This window comes from Ranitomeya imitator, chromosome 2, assembly GCF_032444005.1.
Source record: "Ranitomeya imitator isolate aRanImi1 chromosome 2, aRanImi1.pri, whole genome shotgun sequence".
Classification (NCBI taxonomy): domain Eukaryota; kingdom Metazoa; phylum Chordata; class Amphibia; order Anura; family Dendrobatidae; genus Ranitomeya; species Ranitomeya imitator.
In genome coordinates this window covers 784600140-784616662 of record NC_091283.1, presented here as the reverse complement: position 1 = coordinate 784616662, position 16523 = coordinate 784600140, and the positions used below count along the sequence as shown (strand labels likewise).

At 42.2% G+C, this 16523-nt stretch overlaps 1 protein-coding gene across 1 annotated transcript in view; it reads right to left on the bottom strand.

Moving 5' to 3' along the window:
• The window catches only part of PHYHIPL (phytanoyl-CoA 2-hydroxylase interacting protein like), a 165208-nt gene extending 155608 nt beyond the window's left edge, over positions 1 to 9600 (bottom strand). The window contains exon 1 of the mRNA XM_069753564.1: positions 9153 to 9600. Within this exon, the coding sequence (XP_069609665.1) occupies positions 9153 to 9258 (106 nt within the window). The 5' untranslated portion in view covers positions 9259 to 9600. The remainder of the gene's footprint in view (positions 1 to 9152) is intronic.
• Positions 9601 to 16523: the final 6923 nt, after the last annotated feature.

The window sequence follows — 16523 nt, the reverse complement described above, 5'->3', positions numbered from 1 at the left end:
ATCAGGAAGAAAATTGTGGACTTGTACAAGTCTGGCTCATCCTTGGGTACAATTTCAAGATACCTGAAGTTACCTCTGTCATCTGTACAAATAATTATATGCAAATACAAACAAGATGGGATTGTCCAGCCAACATACCGCTCAGGTAGGAGACAGATTCTGTGTCCCAGAGATGAACGTGCTTTGTTGTGACATGTGCATATCCACGCAAGGACAAAAGCAAAAGACCTTGTGAAGATGATGGTGAAAGCTGGTAAGATTGTGTCAATATCCACAGTGAAACAAGTACTGTATCAACATGAACTGAAAGGCCACTCTGCAAGGAAGAAGCCATTGTTACAAAAGAAACATAAAAAAGCCAGATTAATGTTTGCAAATGCACACAGGAACTTTTTTGGAGACATGCCCTGTGGCCTGATGAAACTAAAATTGATCTTTTTGGGCATAATGACCATCAATACATTTGGAGGAAAAAGGGCGAAGCTTGAAAGCCTAAGAACAACCTCCCAACTGTGAAACACCGGGGTGCCAGCATCATGCTGTGGGGTTGTTTTGCTGCATGAGGGACTGGTGCACTTAATAAAATAGATGGCATCATGAGAAAAGAAGATTATGTGGCAATACTGAAGCAACATCTCAAGACATCAGCCAGGAAGTTAAAGCTTGAGTGGAAGTGGGTCAATGGACAATGATTCGAAGCATACTGCCAAAATTGTATCAAAGAGGCTTAAGGATAACGTCAATGTTTTGGAGTGGCCATCACAAAACCCTGATCTCAATCCTATTGAAAATTTATGGGCAAATCTGAAAAGGCAGGTGTGAGCAAGACGACCTACAACCCTGAATCAGTTACACCAGTTTTGTCAGGAGGCATGGGCCCAAACTCCGACCAACTATTGTGAGAAGCTTCTGGAAGGAGATCCCAAACGTTAGACCCAAGTGACTCAGTTTAAGGGCAATGGTACCAAATACTTATGTAATGTATGTAAACGTTTGACTTTGCAGTAAGTAATAAAAATGCATTAAAATATTCTCTCGCTCTCATTATTCTGGCATTTGGCAAATATTAATAATTATGGTAATCCTAATTGACCTAAGATGGGAAAGGTTTATTCTGATTTCATGTCAGATATTGAGAATAACATGCAGATGTGTCTTTTTATATAGTGTATGTAAACTTCTGGTTTCAATTGTAAATATGGAAACATATGTAAAATTTTCACTTGGACGTATATCACTTTAACCAAGGGTTGTAGGAACTAGAGCCACTCGTCACATAATGTATACCTAGATATTTGCTTTCTCAGGATGTTCATGAGTAAAGGAAATGCAAACTAGGGGCAAATTCAGGACAAAACAGCAAATAGCAGGCTTTATGCTTACATCACAAGATAAAGAAGGATGTTTAATCAATACCTGACTCATGCAAATGACCTAAGCTGGAAACAGTGCATCAGTCAATTTGAGTCTATGTACATATAGCATGGGGACATCATTTGGACAGATTAAGCAAAATATGCTAAATTCTGGCACACACTCTATGTCTGATTTAGACACCGTTACTAAAACTTATTAGATAGTTTTCAAAAGCGCGTAGAAAAGGAGAGACCAGAAATGCACCAAATTTTATAACGACGTTCAACACAATTTGGAAACAAAAAGGCGGTGTATAGTAATCCAGAAAAAATTCTTCCATGTCAAGCAACAAGCACCAAATCTATCACAAATTGTAATGGTAATATATCTGGCATTTGCCTGCCTGCTCTAGTGTTACTATTATATTAATACAAGACTTTATTATTAGTGATGAGCAAACGTGCTCGGATAAGGCGTTATCCGAGCACTCTTGGGTGCTAACCGAGTGACTTCGGCGTGCTCGAATAATATGTTCCAATCCCTGTACCTGCATGTCTCGTGGCTATCTGACAGTGGGTTTCCTATTTGTTAGGCAATCTCTGTATGTGTTGTGGCTGACTAACAGCCATGAAGCATGCAGCTGCGGGGATTGGAACATATTTTTCGAGCACGCCGAAGTCACTCGGTTAGCACCCGAGAGTGCTCGGATAACGCCTTATCCGAGCACGTTTGCTCATCACTAATAGTAACAAATTTCCCCTTGTCTTTTATAAAATATAATTAGTGATGAGCGAATATACTCGTTACTCGAGATTTCCAAGATTGCCTTGTGCAGGCGTGTACTACGGAGGACAGAGAGAGAATGAACTTCAATCCAATATTGCAGCCAGCATGCAGCCAGCAGGTAAGGAAAGGGTGAATCAAACACCCGAAAACCCCGCCCCTATGGCTGAAAATTGTTCCCTCCAAATTCAGGTGACAGAGTCCCTTTAAGCTGACAGATGCTGGATCCCCAACGCCAAAAATGGTCTCCATTAAAATTACCATTTGGGGGAATCCAGCTTTGGTTCCTTCTGCGTCCCGCTTGCACTTATATTACCTGTGTAAATATCACAGCAGTCCCAGCAGTTTTGTACTACTAGTATTATATTCATAAACCGGGGAACTCATAAAGACCTGTGCTATTGTTTATTTCTTGAATTTCAGTCTGATAATTGAATTTTAAAGGTAGGATGAATATTTAATTTGATATTTAATATATTATAAAATATAAATATTATATGATAAACATTTAATATTTATGTAATAGAAAGTGTTCATAGTCATTAAGCCGTGTCTTACTGTATCTAGAATTGCAGAGGGGAATATTTCTTTAATGGTGTCTTACTATTCGGCTAACCCTGTGCATATGCCACATTCAGACAGGTGCTTTAAGAAGAAGGGGCTCTGGTCAGCACCACATCACAGCTATAGATTACAAGGTCGCCCATCTGCTCGGTGCTGTGTAGGGCGACATCACCCCTGCAGCAGAAAAGGGCGGCTGCCGGTAGATTCAGGGACAAGTAGGAGGGAAACTATCCAGGTCTAAATATTGGCGAAACTATGATTGAGGATAAACAGACACCAGTATCTCATCCAATCTGTCATTTAATATGTGGTTGAAAATTGGAAGGATGGGAAGCCGTAAGCCACATGTCAGCCAGCGGACGCTAGGAATAGAAATCTACTTTCCATCCATCCATTTTTGTGATAGCGGAAACATCTATATAGTTATTCTATACTGTAAGAAATAAGATAAAAAAGAAAATAGCTAATTATTAGAATTAGTGTGAACAGAAGAAATAAAGATACGGCTACACCCCCAATATCAGGATGGTTCTTATATCCGACAGGGATTCCTGTTGACCCCCTCTGTGCACTGGGGTTTTGCCGAAAAAGTCTATATTTTCAATGAGAAGAAGCTACCCGGCCACTTCGAGCAGCAGTTTCCATCTAGAGAGGATGGTAGGACAGAGCAGTGAAATTCAGCATGCCCAGTCCTCCTTTCCCAATGGCTTGGGTTGACAAGAGTTGAGAGGCCCCTGTTCCCAGCCAGGTCATGTACGGGGAAATCCAACAAATGTAACTGTGACTACAAGGAGTTGGAAAAAAAGGGGGAAATAGCATCTTTTCATTCTTAGTTTATTTTGCATTTATGTATATTTTTTGTAAGGTCGTCAGATATTCTATAGGTGTCTTCTGCTGATTCCAAAATTAAAGACTGGTACAACTTGATACAGGGGGTACACTTGATACAGGGGGTGCACTGTATATCTTTATGGTTATGTTGTATTGCTCTATGACAATCTCTATTTTTTCTTGTTCCCTCTCTGGAAAAAAATATTACAAATCTAGAAAGAGTTTTAGAGAAGTGCCCTTATCTCATCGCTGGACATGAAATATTCTAAAATGTATAGTGCGAGATGTTGAACATAAAAAAAAAACAGGTACACCTGACTGATGCCAGGATGGATGCCATCTATTACCTACAGGTACTCGTTTGAAAAAAAAAAATGTATGTTCATTTAGGTTTTTTTTTATTTTTTTGGGTTTAAGGATGTTATTGAACTTATACCATGAAAATTGTAGAACTAAACCCAATTCAAGGAAATCCAACGCGCTTCACATTTTATAGCAATATCAAAAATTTAACTTTTATATCTTTTAGGAACTTTTAAAATATTGTCAGACATTACAACCGCAGATGCCCACCCTTCGAGCAAAACCTATAATATGTAAATGCTAAAAATGCCACAACCCCCCCCCCCCCAGCTTATCATGTAGTTTTGCCACGAGAGATCCTTGAACCCTAAAAAATTGAAGAATTAATTTGTGCAGTAAAGTAAATTCACTATACATAATTGTATTATGTTACTGTCCAATTAGTATATCTTCACTGCTGACCATTAAAAGTGCGGCTGTCATGTATCAGAGAGTATTTGTGTTCTGTATTATATAAGACAGAGGGCAATAAGAAAATGTATACAGAAAACAACAAAAATTGCAGATCTGTCCTGGGGTGGGATACCCATCTGTCCTGGGGTGGGATACCCATCTGTCCTGGGTGGGTACTCTCTGTCCTCGATGGGATACCCCTCTGTCCTATGTGCATACCCCTCTGTTCTGGGTGGGTACCCCTCTTTCCTGGGTGGGTACCCCTCTGTCCTATATGCATACCCCTCTGTCCTGGGTTGATACCCTCTGTCCTTGATGAGATACCCCTCTGTCCTGGGTGGGTACCTCAGGCGGATAGCCCTCTGTCCTATGTGCATACCCTTCTGTCATGGGTGGGTACCCTTCTTTCCTGGGTGGGTACTCCTCTGTCCTATATGCATACACCTCTGTCCTGGGTGGGTAGCCGCCTGTCCTGGGTAGGATATCACTCTGTCCTAGATTGGATACACCTCTGTACTGGTTGGGTACCCCTCTGTCCTAGGTGGGTACCCCTGACCTGGGTGGGCCCCCTGGGGGGGTGGCCCTCTGTCCTGGGTGGGAAACCCCTCTGTCCTGGTAGGGTACCCCTCTGTCCTGGGTGGTTCCCCCAGTGGGGTAGCCCTCTGTCCTGGGTGGGTACCTAAGTCTCTGCTCACTTTATTGCTTGTCTCCATACTATTGAGTTTTCATTGGTTTTTGATAGTAAGACTATAATAGTCTGCTGTACTGTTTTTTCTTTTTTAATAAATAGAAACCTGATGGTCAACAGGATCCATCAGGGTCGTCTAAACACCATTTCACATTGGATCATCATAGCTGTAATGGTTTGCTGACAAGAGGAGCTATGCTGTGAACACCGCCTTATTATTTTGAGAAGAGGCTTTCGAAACTTGGTCTCGATTCCCATACAAATTTATTTTTGCTGGGTTTTTTTTTTACAAAAAAACCCTGCAAAAATTAAAATAACATTGAAAAACCTATTTATTTTTTTTTGGCACAAGCCACAATCTTAGAGAAACAATGAAATAAATACTCGAAACAGTAAGACAGCTAGATAAACATAGAGCTGACCAGAACTAATATTTTATTCTTTGTGCAACGAGAAGGATCGATATTTTTGTAAGGCTGGAACTGTTTCCTTCTCATAACCCTTATGCCATCGAAAACCATAACTGCCTGCACAAGCAACGATACAAGATAAAACCTAATACAATGTAATAGGCAGCAAAACAACCAACTTAATCCAAGCTGTAAAAGTCATTCACAATGTTCTGCAACAGACACACGGCATGTATGTATATATGCAGGTGTGTGTGTGTGTGTGTGTATGTATGTTTGTGTGTGTATGTATGTGTGTATGTATGTGTATGTGTATGTATGTATGTGTGTATGCATGTGTGTGTGTATGTATGTGTGTGTATGTATGTGTGTGTATGTGTGTATGTGTGTGTGTATGTATGTGTGTGTGTATGTATGTGTGTGTGTGTGTATGTATGTGTGTGTGTGTGTATGTATGTGTGTGTATGTGTGTGTATGTATGTGTGTGTATGTATGTATGTGTGTGTGTGTATGTATGTATGTGTGTGTATGTGTGTATGTATGTATGTGTGTGTGTATGTATGTGTGTGTATGTATGTGTGTGTGTGTGTGTATATATATATATACAGTGGGGCAAAAAAGTATTTAGTCAGTCAGCAATAGTGCAAATTCCACCACTTAAAAAGATGAGAGGCGTCTGTAATTTACATCATAGGTAGACCTCAACTATGGGAGACAAACTGAGAAAAAAAAATCCAGAAAATCACATTGTCAGTTTTTTTTAGCAATTTATTAGCATATTATGGTGGAAAATAAGTATTTGGTCAGAAACAAAATTTCATCTCAATACTTTGTAATATATCCTTTGTTGGCAATGACAGAGGTCAAACGTTTTCTGTAAGTCTTCACAAGGTTGCCACACACTGTTGTTGGTATGTTGGCCCATTCCTCCATGCAGATCTCCTCTAGAGCAGTGATGTTTTTGGCTTTTCGCTTGGCAACACGGACTTTCAACTCCCTCCAAAGGTTTTCTATAGGGTTGAGATCTGGAGACTGGCTAGGCCACTCCAGGACCTTGAAATGCTTCTTACGAAGCCACTCCTTCGTTGCCCTGGCGGTGTGCTTTGGATCATTGTCATGTTGAAAGACCCAGCCACGTTTCATCTTCAATGCCCTTGCTGATGGAAGGAGGTTTGCACTCAAAATCTCACGATACATGACCCCATTCATTCTTTCATGTACCCGGATCAGTCGTCCTGGCCCCTTTGCAGAGAAACAGCCCCAAAGCATGATGTTTCCACCACCATGCTTTACAGTAGGTATGGTGTTTGATGGATGCAACTCAGTATTCTTTTTCCTCCAAACACGACAAGTTGTGTTTCTACCAAACAGTTCCAGTTTGGTTTCATCAGACCATAGGACATTCTCCCAAAACTCCTCTGGATCATCCAAATGCTCTCTAGCAAACTTCAGATGGGCCCGGACATGTACTGGCTTAAGCAGTGGGACACGTCTGGCACTGCAGGATCTGAGTCCATGGTGGCGTAGTGTGTTACTTATGGTAAGCCTTGTTACATTGGTCCCAGCTCTCTGCAGTTCATTCACTAGGTCCCCCCGCGTGGTTCTGGGATTTTTGCTCACCGTTCTTGTGATCATTCTGACCCCACGGGATGGGATTTTGCGTGGAGCCCCAGATCGAGGGAGATTATCAGTGGTCTTGTATGTCTTCCATTTTCTAATTATTGCTCCCACTGTTGATTTCTTCACTCCAAGCTGGTTGGCTATTGCAGATTCAGTCTTCCCAGCCTGGTGCAGGGCTACAATTTTGTTTCTGGTGTCCTTTGACAGCTCTTTGGTCTTCACCATAGTGGAGTTTGGAGTCAGACTGTTTGAGGGTGTGCACAGGTGTCTTTTTATACTGATAACAAGTTTAAACAGGTGCCATTACTACAGGTAATGAGTGGAGGAAAGAGGAGACTCTTAAAGAAGAAGTTACAGGTCTGTGAGAGCCAGAAATCTTGATTGTTTGTTTCTGACCAAATACTTATTTTCCACCATAATATGCAAATAAATTGCTAAAAAAAACAGACAATGTGATTTTCTGGATTTTTTTTTCTCAGTTTGTCTCCCATAGTTGAGGTCTACCTATGATGTAAATTACAGACGCCTCTCATCTTTTTAAGTGGTGGAACTTGCACTATTGCTGACTGACTAAATACTTTTTTGCCCCACTGTATATATATATATATATATATATATATATATATATATATATATATATATATAGGGTCCTCATTCCTCCTGTACCAGTTATGACTTGTATTGTTTAAGATTATTGTACTTGTTTTCATTATGTATACCCCTCCTCACATGTAAAGCGCCATGGAATAAATGGCGCTATAACAATAAATAATAATAATAATAATAATATATATATATATACATAGTATGTACAATATTATATATAATACAACAGGCATGTAAATGCAATCTACCGCCTGTGCTGCTAATTGTAACATGGTAGAGATCCTGATCACTTTCCATTAACGTCTCTCTTGTTTTCTTGCTTAGAGTTAGGCACTAAATAAAAATGACAGTACATTAAATGATTTTCGCAGGAGCTGCCACTCCATGTTATCGAGGAACAACATGAGCCAGGTTATAATCTAGGCTCAATCTGAGAGAATTTGGGTTGCAGCGGCCACTTATATCTCTCGCCCCGGCACTGCCACCCATCTACTTTCTGAGAAAATGCAAAGGCTGGGAACTTCCAACTGTAATGCCCCAATGCTGAGAAGACAATATGATAGTTTGCCCCTCAATCATGGGGGGAACACTCATTTTGGCTGGACTGAATTGACACAGATTTGAATCATCGTCAGCATATAATTGCGTAATAAGATTAGTCCCACTGCTCCTATGAATACTGGATCACATGCACTGACCGTATTTACACCTACAATATAATTTCGTCATTTTTTTTTATTTTTTTTGTTTTTTTTTTTACTAGATCATCAAAACAAAGATTTTATACACACAGGTGTGCCGGGAAAGAAATCCGACCGTCTACAACTGCGCCAATGAATGAAATGCTCCCAATGATCTCCTTCCATGGCTATAGAGCGAGCGGAGAGGGATGCATATTCATTTCAGTCTGGGAATGCTAATGTTCCAAAGACTATGGAAATAGTTGGAGGATTTTAGTGACTCCGCTCCACCACATTGAGGGCCAGTGGAGTGCAGATGCTGAGCAGCATTTCTTGACTCCTAGCCCAGAATCCTGTAGGATCATCTGTCCATGGTCCTGAAACTGAACAGCTACCTTCAAGCTCCCCCCCCCCCCCCCCTCTAATATTAGAAAACACCTTGTCTCTTTATGATCTATGCATCACACTCTGATAACAATGGAGGGATTGATTTGTGAACAATCCCCATCCTGTAAATATGACATTATGCCAGCTGGCAGGAGCATTATCACTGAGGCAGGGCTAAAGAGCCATTTGTAAGCATGCTTTGCTTGAACAGAGCTGCATGGTGTAAATTGAAATACTGCAATGCAAATCAGCCACAGCTTTGGAAGCAAAAAAAAAAAGGGGGGAGAGGAGAATCAATAGCTGGCAGCATCTCTGGGCAATGCACCCATGGCCATAGACTGGGAGACATTGCTATTTTCTCAGCTGTGTGCACCTATGGGGGGATCTCTATGGGGGGATCTATTGTTCTCAGGGGCTGTACACATGCATGGCTACAATGTGGATGACAAGGATTAAAGAGCTGCCTCTTACCGTCCCTCTCACACAGCTGAATAGACTCCAGGCTCAGGTTCTTGATCATTTCCTCACAGGGGCTGTTGGGGCTGTTGATGTGTTGACTCAGGCGTGGTACCTCCATGTTGTGTCTGGATTTATACTGTATAGCTGCTTGTATGGTGGATGTAAAGCCCTGGCTGAAGTCTCCCTGCTTCCCTCAGCTTGTCTCAGAGGTGCCTTGCAGTGCCTGGGTCTGGCTGGAAGAGGAGGAGGAGGAGGTGTCCAGCCAGCTGAATGGCTCCTACATGGGCAGAGAAGGAGTGTCACCAGCAGCAGCAGCAACAGCAGCAGCAGCAGCACACTCTGATCTCAAGGCAGAAAAGGGGTGGGGAACATCCAAGACCACTAGGGCTGGTGGCTTGTGAGTCTCTGTGCTGCAGATCCTTGACTCCCTCATTCATGAAGGCTGCAGCCAGGCTGGATCAGGAGGCTCTTATGTAATAGGCTTCATCCATGCAGCTTAATCTGCCCCTGGTGACTGCAGGCCCAGAGGATCCCAGGGAAGGAATGGACATAAGGTCCACTTATGGTGAACAGCAATGGTAATAATGGCAGCAGTTATCATGTAAACGGCCATTTACAGGTCTCCGCAGCCACAATCGATTTTTATTACGTTTCAGACCCATTTTAACAGGGCTAATTACAGCGAAGGCAGGGGGTCACGATTTCTAATCGCAGTTTTTGCCCCCCATTATACATTAGAGAAACAACAGAATTGTCCAGACGGGCAACGTTGTTTTGAAAATAGATAATATAACAAAAGAAATAAAACCTTATCGGTGCACTCTCATTCTGGCTCCAATGTTTCTGGGTCACCCACCGCCCACCACTTCTTACTTCCAGGATGACATCACAACTCGGGCATGTAAGCGCTGCAGCCAATCACTGATCGCAGCAGTTATCCGCTACAGTTAGTGATTGGCTACTGTGTTAACATGTCTGGATTAGTGATGAGCGAATATACTCGTTACTCGAGATTTATCGAGCACGCTCGGGAGTCATCCGAGTATTTTTTGGTGCTCGGAGATTTAGTTTTTCTTGCCGCAGCTGAATGATTTACATCTGTTAGCCAGCATAAGTACATGTGGGGATTCCCTAGCAACCAGGCAACCCCCACATGTACTTATGCTAAGTTTCCTTATGGTATGTGTTTTCTCAATTTTTCTATTTTAGCTTTCATTTTGAATGGGGCGAAAGGGGGGTGATTTGAACTTTTATATTTTTTGTATATTTTAAAAACATTTTTTTTAAAACTTTTGGCATGCTTCAATAGTCTCCATGGGAGACTATAAGCTGCCATAAGCTGATCGGCTCTGCTACATACAGGTGATGATCGGATCACCTGTATGTATGAATTACTCACTTGCCATGAGCACCGACCACCGGCGGCACCCATAGCAATCCGGCAGTGACAACCATAGAGGTCTGCTGGAGACCTCTGGTTGTCATGCCAACTCATCGGTGGCTTGCGATGGGCGGATTTCCGACATGCTTACTGGAAGCGCGCGTTAAATGACGCCGTCAGAGGTTGACAGTGGCATTTAACAGGTTAAAAGCTGCGGGAGGATCGCGATTCCTCCTGCGGCTGTTAGCGGCACATGTCAGCTGTTCAAAACAGCTGACATGTGCCAAGAAAGATGTGGGCTCACCACAGGAGCCAACATCTAAGGGAGGGTGTCTGACATTGGTGTACTATTACACCTGATGTCGGAAAGGGGTTAAGAGGAGAAGTGCTTCTTTAATACAATCCTGAACAATGTTCAATTAACCTTCTAATAGAAACCATTGCTACCAGGGAATATTAGGCATCGCACTGCCTCCCACAATGAATTCTATTTCCATCGCCTTCCCTGGTAGGTGATGCACATACACCCGGTCATCCACATTATTTAAAAGAAATATTCATCAGACCAGGTCACCTTTTTCTATTGCTCCATGGTCCAGTTGATGCTTATGTGCCCATTTTTGGTGCTTTGAGTGGTGGACAGGGGTCAACACGGTCAGTGTTAAGTGTGTAGAGCACTCAAGTAAAATATCAAATAAATGATTTCATAGTAAAAAAATAAAATAAAAGGAGAAGACAAGTTGGAAATGTTTCTGCCATTTCTTCTGCTGAGAAAAAGCAGAACAAAACTTTGAGATAAGAAGTATCATGTCTTGATAAACCCCATCCTCTGAACAGGAAAACACCAAGCATAGACTTTTATTATTTATTTATAAAAGGGGAACCACGAGGCTAGGTTCACACTTGCGGTATGCAGTCCGTTCAACAAATCCGTTATTCGGACTGCACTAACGCAAGTGCCGAGTTTGGCACTGCGCTAGCGCAGATGGAGCATCTGCTCGCTCCATCTGCTCTAGCAGTGCGCTAGGAGTGACGGACCCAGAAACGCTGCAGCCCGCGTCTTGGGTCCGTCACTCAATGACGGCACATCGCTAGCGCACACCCATTGTGGGCGTGCGCTAGCGATGCATTCGCCATAGACAGTAATGACGGCGTTAACGGACTACGTTACACCGCGTTATGCTGCGGTGTAACGTAGTCCGTTAAACGGGTTCACACAACGCAGTGTGAACCCAGCCTAAGGTCTAACTCCATCACAATAAATATAGACTTAGGCCCCCTTCACACATCCTGGTGTTTCCGATACTGAAACAAAACCAGTACTGGTGAGATTTGTCATCCGTGTCCATGTGCCATCCGTGTCTACGTATGTGACATCTGTGTGACATCTGTGTCCGGGTGTCTGTGTGCTGTCCGTGTGACACATATGGAATGAAATGCAGAATAGAAATTAAAGTGTATTAAAGATGTTCATACTTAGGCTGATAATACCGGTTCAAGCAGCATTACATGAACACCTGTTTCTTACACTTACACTGGTCCAAACAACGAAAGCAATTGTCACCATCCACCTCTCGTGTCTCCCCTTTTCCTCATAGTTTGTAAGCTTGCGAGCAGGGCCCTCATTCCTCTTGGTATCTGTTTTGATATATGTGTTTATTGTTATGCTGTAATGTCTATTGTCTGTACAAGTCCCCTCTAAAATGTAAAGTGCTGCGGAATATGTTGGCGCTATAAAAATAAAATTATTATATTATTATAGAGGTAGACATAGATAAGAAACATAAATAGACAGACAGACAGATTATATAGAAATATGTCAGTGTGATATATAATGAGTACTTTGCATTTCTAGTTTTCTGTGCTTGTATTTATTGAATAAATACATTTTAAAAAATGGCATGGTGTCCTCCTTATTTTTACAAACCAGCTGAGGGAAAGCAGACAGCTGGGGGGCTGAAACTAATAGGCTGTGAACCTTTATGGATGTTGGCCCCTTCCCAGAATAATAACACCAGCCCCCAGCTGTCTGCTTTCTCTCAACTGGTTAATAGAAATAAGGGAGACCTCACGCCATTTTCTTAAAATGTATTATTTATTGCGCCCTATTCCAAGACGCCAGTGCTGAATACAACTGCCAACAGCGTCTCCTGGTCTTGCTGATCGCAGGGAGGATGAAGACAGTTCTAGTCATCAACCGGCGGTTGGGAAAAGCGCTAACTGTACTGCTTTCCCCAACTGCCCAAGAATTTCATTCGAGTGCGTGTCACACAGATGTCACACGGATGTCATACGTGTGTCATCAGGGTGCACATCTTTTCTGAGGTGCTGGAAAAAAAAGATATGTTTGCTGGTTTTTGACATGGACACACAGTCCGTGTGAAAAATTGACATGTGCGCACCACCATAGAGTACAATGCATGTGCCTGTGTCTGTATTTGCCGACCTTAAAAAACGGACCACACATGGATATAAAAAACAAATATGTGAAGAAGGCCTAAAACTTCTACAGGAGTGGAATGGTCCTCCTTCCTAAATTCATGTGCCTCCTCGCTTAGAACACAGGGGGTGAAGGGAGAACACTTGGACTAACCAGGTGGAGAATCAGACCTACTAATTAAGCAATATTTCAGAACATACTACTGATTTCCAGAAGCATTGGTAACCGGTGTATTCTAACAGGTACAACTAACAATTATTAACTTTTATTATATCATTGTACAAGATACAGATGAAAGTGAAGACTGAAAACGTTCAGATTTGGGATTCTCTCCAAACAAATTTCTCTGGTAGTTTACAAATGGGACAAGCATGATAGGAGATGTGTTTCCCAGAAACGGCCCTGAGCTAATATTAACCTCTTATTCAGTTATTAATTCCGAGTTCAACAATCAGACAACTTGAACCCTTTATCCTGCAGTAGACAACAATAAGCAGTTTCAGGGTCAAAAATCAAAGCTGCCTGCGTCTTTGGGTAATCAGTGACTTATTGGAGTCTTAACCTTTCAGAATCTGCCTGACTCGCCAAGTGCATAAATTCTCTACATGTTAACTTATGGCAATGTTTTTACATCCATACCGGCAAAATCTGCTGCCAAACTCTAATGTTCTAAGTCTGGTAATGCATAAGGGTGTATTGACTCTGTGAGCCCCTGTGTACGTGTTCTTGCCGTGTACAGCACATAATATTGTACAAAGATGTCTAAACCATTACAGCTTTGTATGGACACATAGGAAAAAATTTGTATGGTAATGATAATAGCGTGAAAACAGTAAAATGGCAATTATTTTTGTAATGGGAATGGTCATGTGGTTAGCTGAGGTGTGGATGAGGGAACATATTCTCTGGGTGCTAGTAGGGGCACAAAAATAATAATTTGCCCTGGCCAGTGTATTAATTTTCCCAAAAAAGCGTCATTCTTGTCCATAGACTAACTATGCAAATTGTCTCAAGTGAGGAAAAGGACCAGAACTCTAGGGTCATCTATTGGAAGCAGCGATCCTATAGGACCACTGTTTCCAATAGGTGGTGCTTGAGTTCTAGTTCCTCTTCCTCTCTCAAAAGACAATTTGCATATTTTATTTCCCAGAGAAGCATGAATGGCTTATACGTCTCCTTAGGCTACTTTCACACTAGCGTTTTCTGCAATCCGTCACAATGCGTCGTTTTGCAGAAAAAACGCATCCTGCAAAAGTGCTTGCAGGATGCGTTTTTGCCCCATAGACTTGCATTGACGACGCATTTGCGACGGATTGCCACACGTCGCATCCGTCGAGCGACGGATGCGTCGTGCTTTTGCGGACCGTCGAGAGAAAAAAACGCTACATGTAACGTTTTTTTCTCCTGACGAACCGCTTTTTCCGACCGCGCATGCGCGGCTGGAACTCCGCCCCCGCCTCCCCGCACCTTACAATGGGGCAGCGGATGCGCCGGAGAAATGCATCCGCTGCACCCATTGTGCAATGCAGCAAACGCTAGCGTCGGAATCTCTCCCCGATGCATTGCGACGGGGAGATTCCGACGCTAGTGTGAAAGAAGCCTTACTCTGACATGCTAAGCTTGGCTTGACACTCTCTTCAAGGAGAATTGTTACCTCCTAGACTCCTTGTCCATAGACTGAATGTTGTAGTTCAAGCCACTCAATAAAATACTGCAATGCCAGACAAACACAATCAGTGGCGTAGCACGGGTAGCCATCGTCTGGGTGAGGAATGTATTTTGCATCCCCTAACCTGTGGACCTTTAAACAAAATTGTAAAAAATGAAGATATACATTATTATATATTTTTTTTACTTTTATTACATTTTGTGAGGTTTTATATTAGAGAATATATAGCTTAGTCATACCTGAATGTAAGTCCTGATATCAATGGTGCCACATGCGTCCCCTTACCCTGACGCGCGTTTCGCCACCAGCTTCATCTGGGGGGTGTCAGGGTGAGGGGCGGCCATGTTTTTATGTAGATCACTCCCCAATCTGCGTTTGGGAGTGTAACTGGATGGAATTTCACTTGATACTTACTTGGTGTTTTCATTCAAATCATTTGCATTTACTGATTCTATGGTTGGTCTGATACATACAGCACTAGCTCAAACATAAACTTTTCTGTTGAATCAGTAACTTTCATATCAGTTCCAACAACATCATTGTGTTACTCACATTTCAATTCCTCTCAGTAAAGTGATCAACCCTTTCTGTTAAGTACTCAACAGGAAGGATATTTTTTGATATTGCAAGTATTCCAAATCCCTTCCTTGTATCTCATGTATTTTTGCAATTTATTTCATGTGGCCTGACCAGCGTCCCCTGTTGGACATTTTGCTTTTTAAGGCTATGTGCACACGTTGCGGATTGGGGTGCAGAATTTTCTGTACAAAATCCGCATCTCCTGGCAGAAAACGCAGGTGCAGATTTGACGCGTTTTTTAATGCGGATTTTGTGCGTTTTTGTTGCGGATTTGCTGTGTTTTTTTACCACTGCGGATTTCAATAATGGAAGGGTTCAGAAACGCTGCGGTTCCGCACAAAAGAAGTGGCATGCTACTTCTTTTGATCCGCAGTGGTTTTCATGTGGATTTTTCTGCACCATTAGCACAGCATTTTTTTTTCTATTGATTTACATTGAACTGTTAATAATAATAATCTTTATTTTTATATAGCGCTAACATATTCTGCAGCGCTTTACAGTTTTGCACACATTATCATCACTGTCCCCGATGGGGCTCACAATCTAGAATCCCTATCAGTATGTCTTTGGAATGTGGGAGGAAACCCACGCAAACACGGAGAGAACATACAAACTCTTTGCAGATGTTGTCCTTGGTGGGATTGGAACCGAGGACCCCAGTGCTGCAAGGCTGCTGTGCTAACCACTGAGCCACCGTACTGCCCGTAATCACTTTGCAGAACTGCAGCATTTCTGCGCGGAAAAAAAACGCTGCGGATCCACACTAAATCCGCATCGTGTGTACACAGCCAAAAGATTCTTTTCAACTTGTTAGTCAATAAAATGTATTTTAATGGATCTCTTCAGTACTTGGCTTCCATTAGTCTAAGCTGTGTGTTGAAATTGTTAATAGACGTGTCATTCTATAGATATGTGGATATCATTGTGGCCATTCGCACTCTACGCCACTGCTTCTATTGGTCAATTATGGCTGTTAATGGAGAAAAAGCCACATGCATATCTGTTACTTTATAGAATGCACTATTGTGAATTCTGTGGCAGAGCTTCCTCCTGTGGTCACGAGTGGTACTGGGGCTTCTGAGTTTCCTTCCTCAGGTGATGTGGTGAAGTCGTTAGGTGCTGCTCTATTTAACTCCACCTGGTGCTTTGCTCCTGGCCTCCAGTCAATGTTCTAGTATTGGTCTTGCTTCCTCCTGGATCGTTCCTGTGGCCGTCTGCTCTGCATAAGCTAAGTTTTGCTTGTGTTATTTTTGTTTTGCTATTTTTTCTGTCCAGCTTTCTTTATTGGTTTTTCTTGCGTGCTGGAAGCTCTGG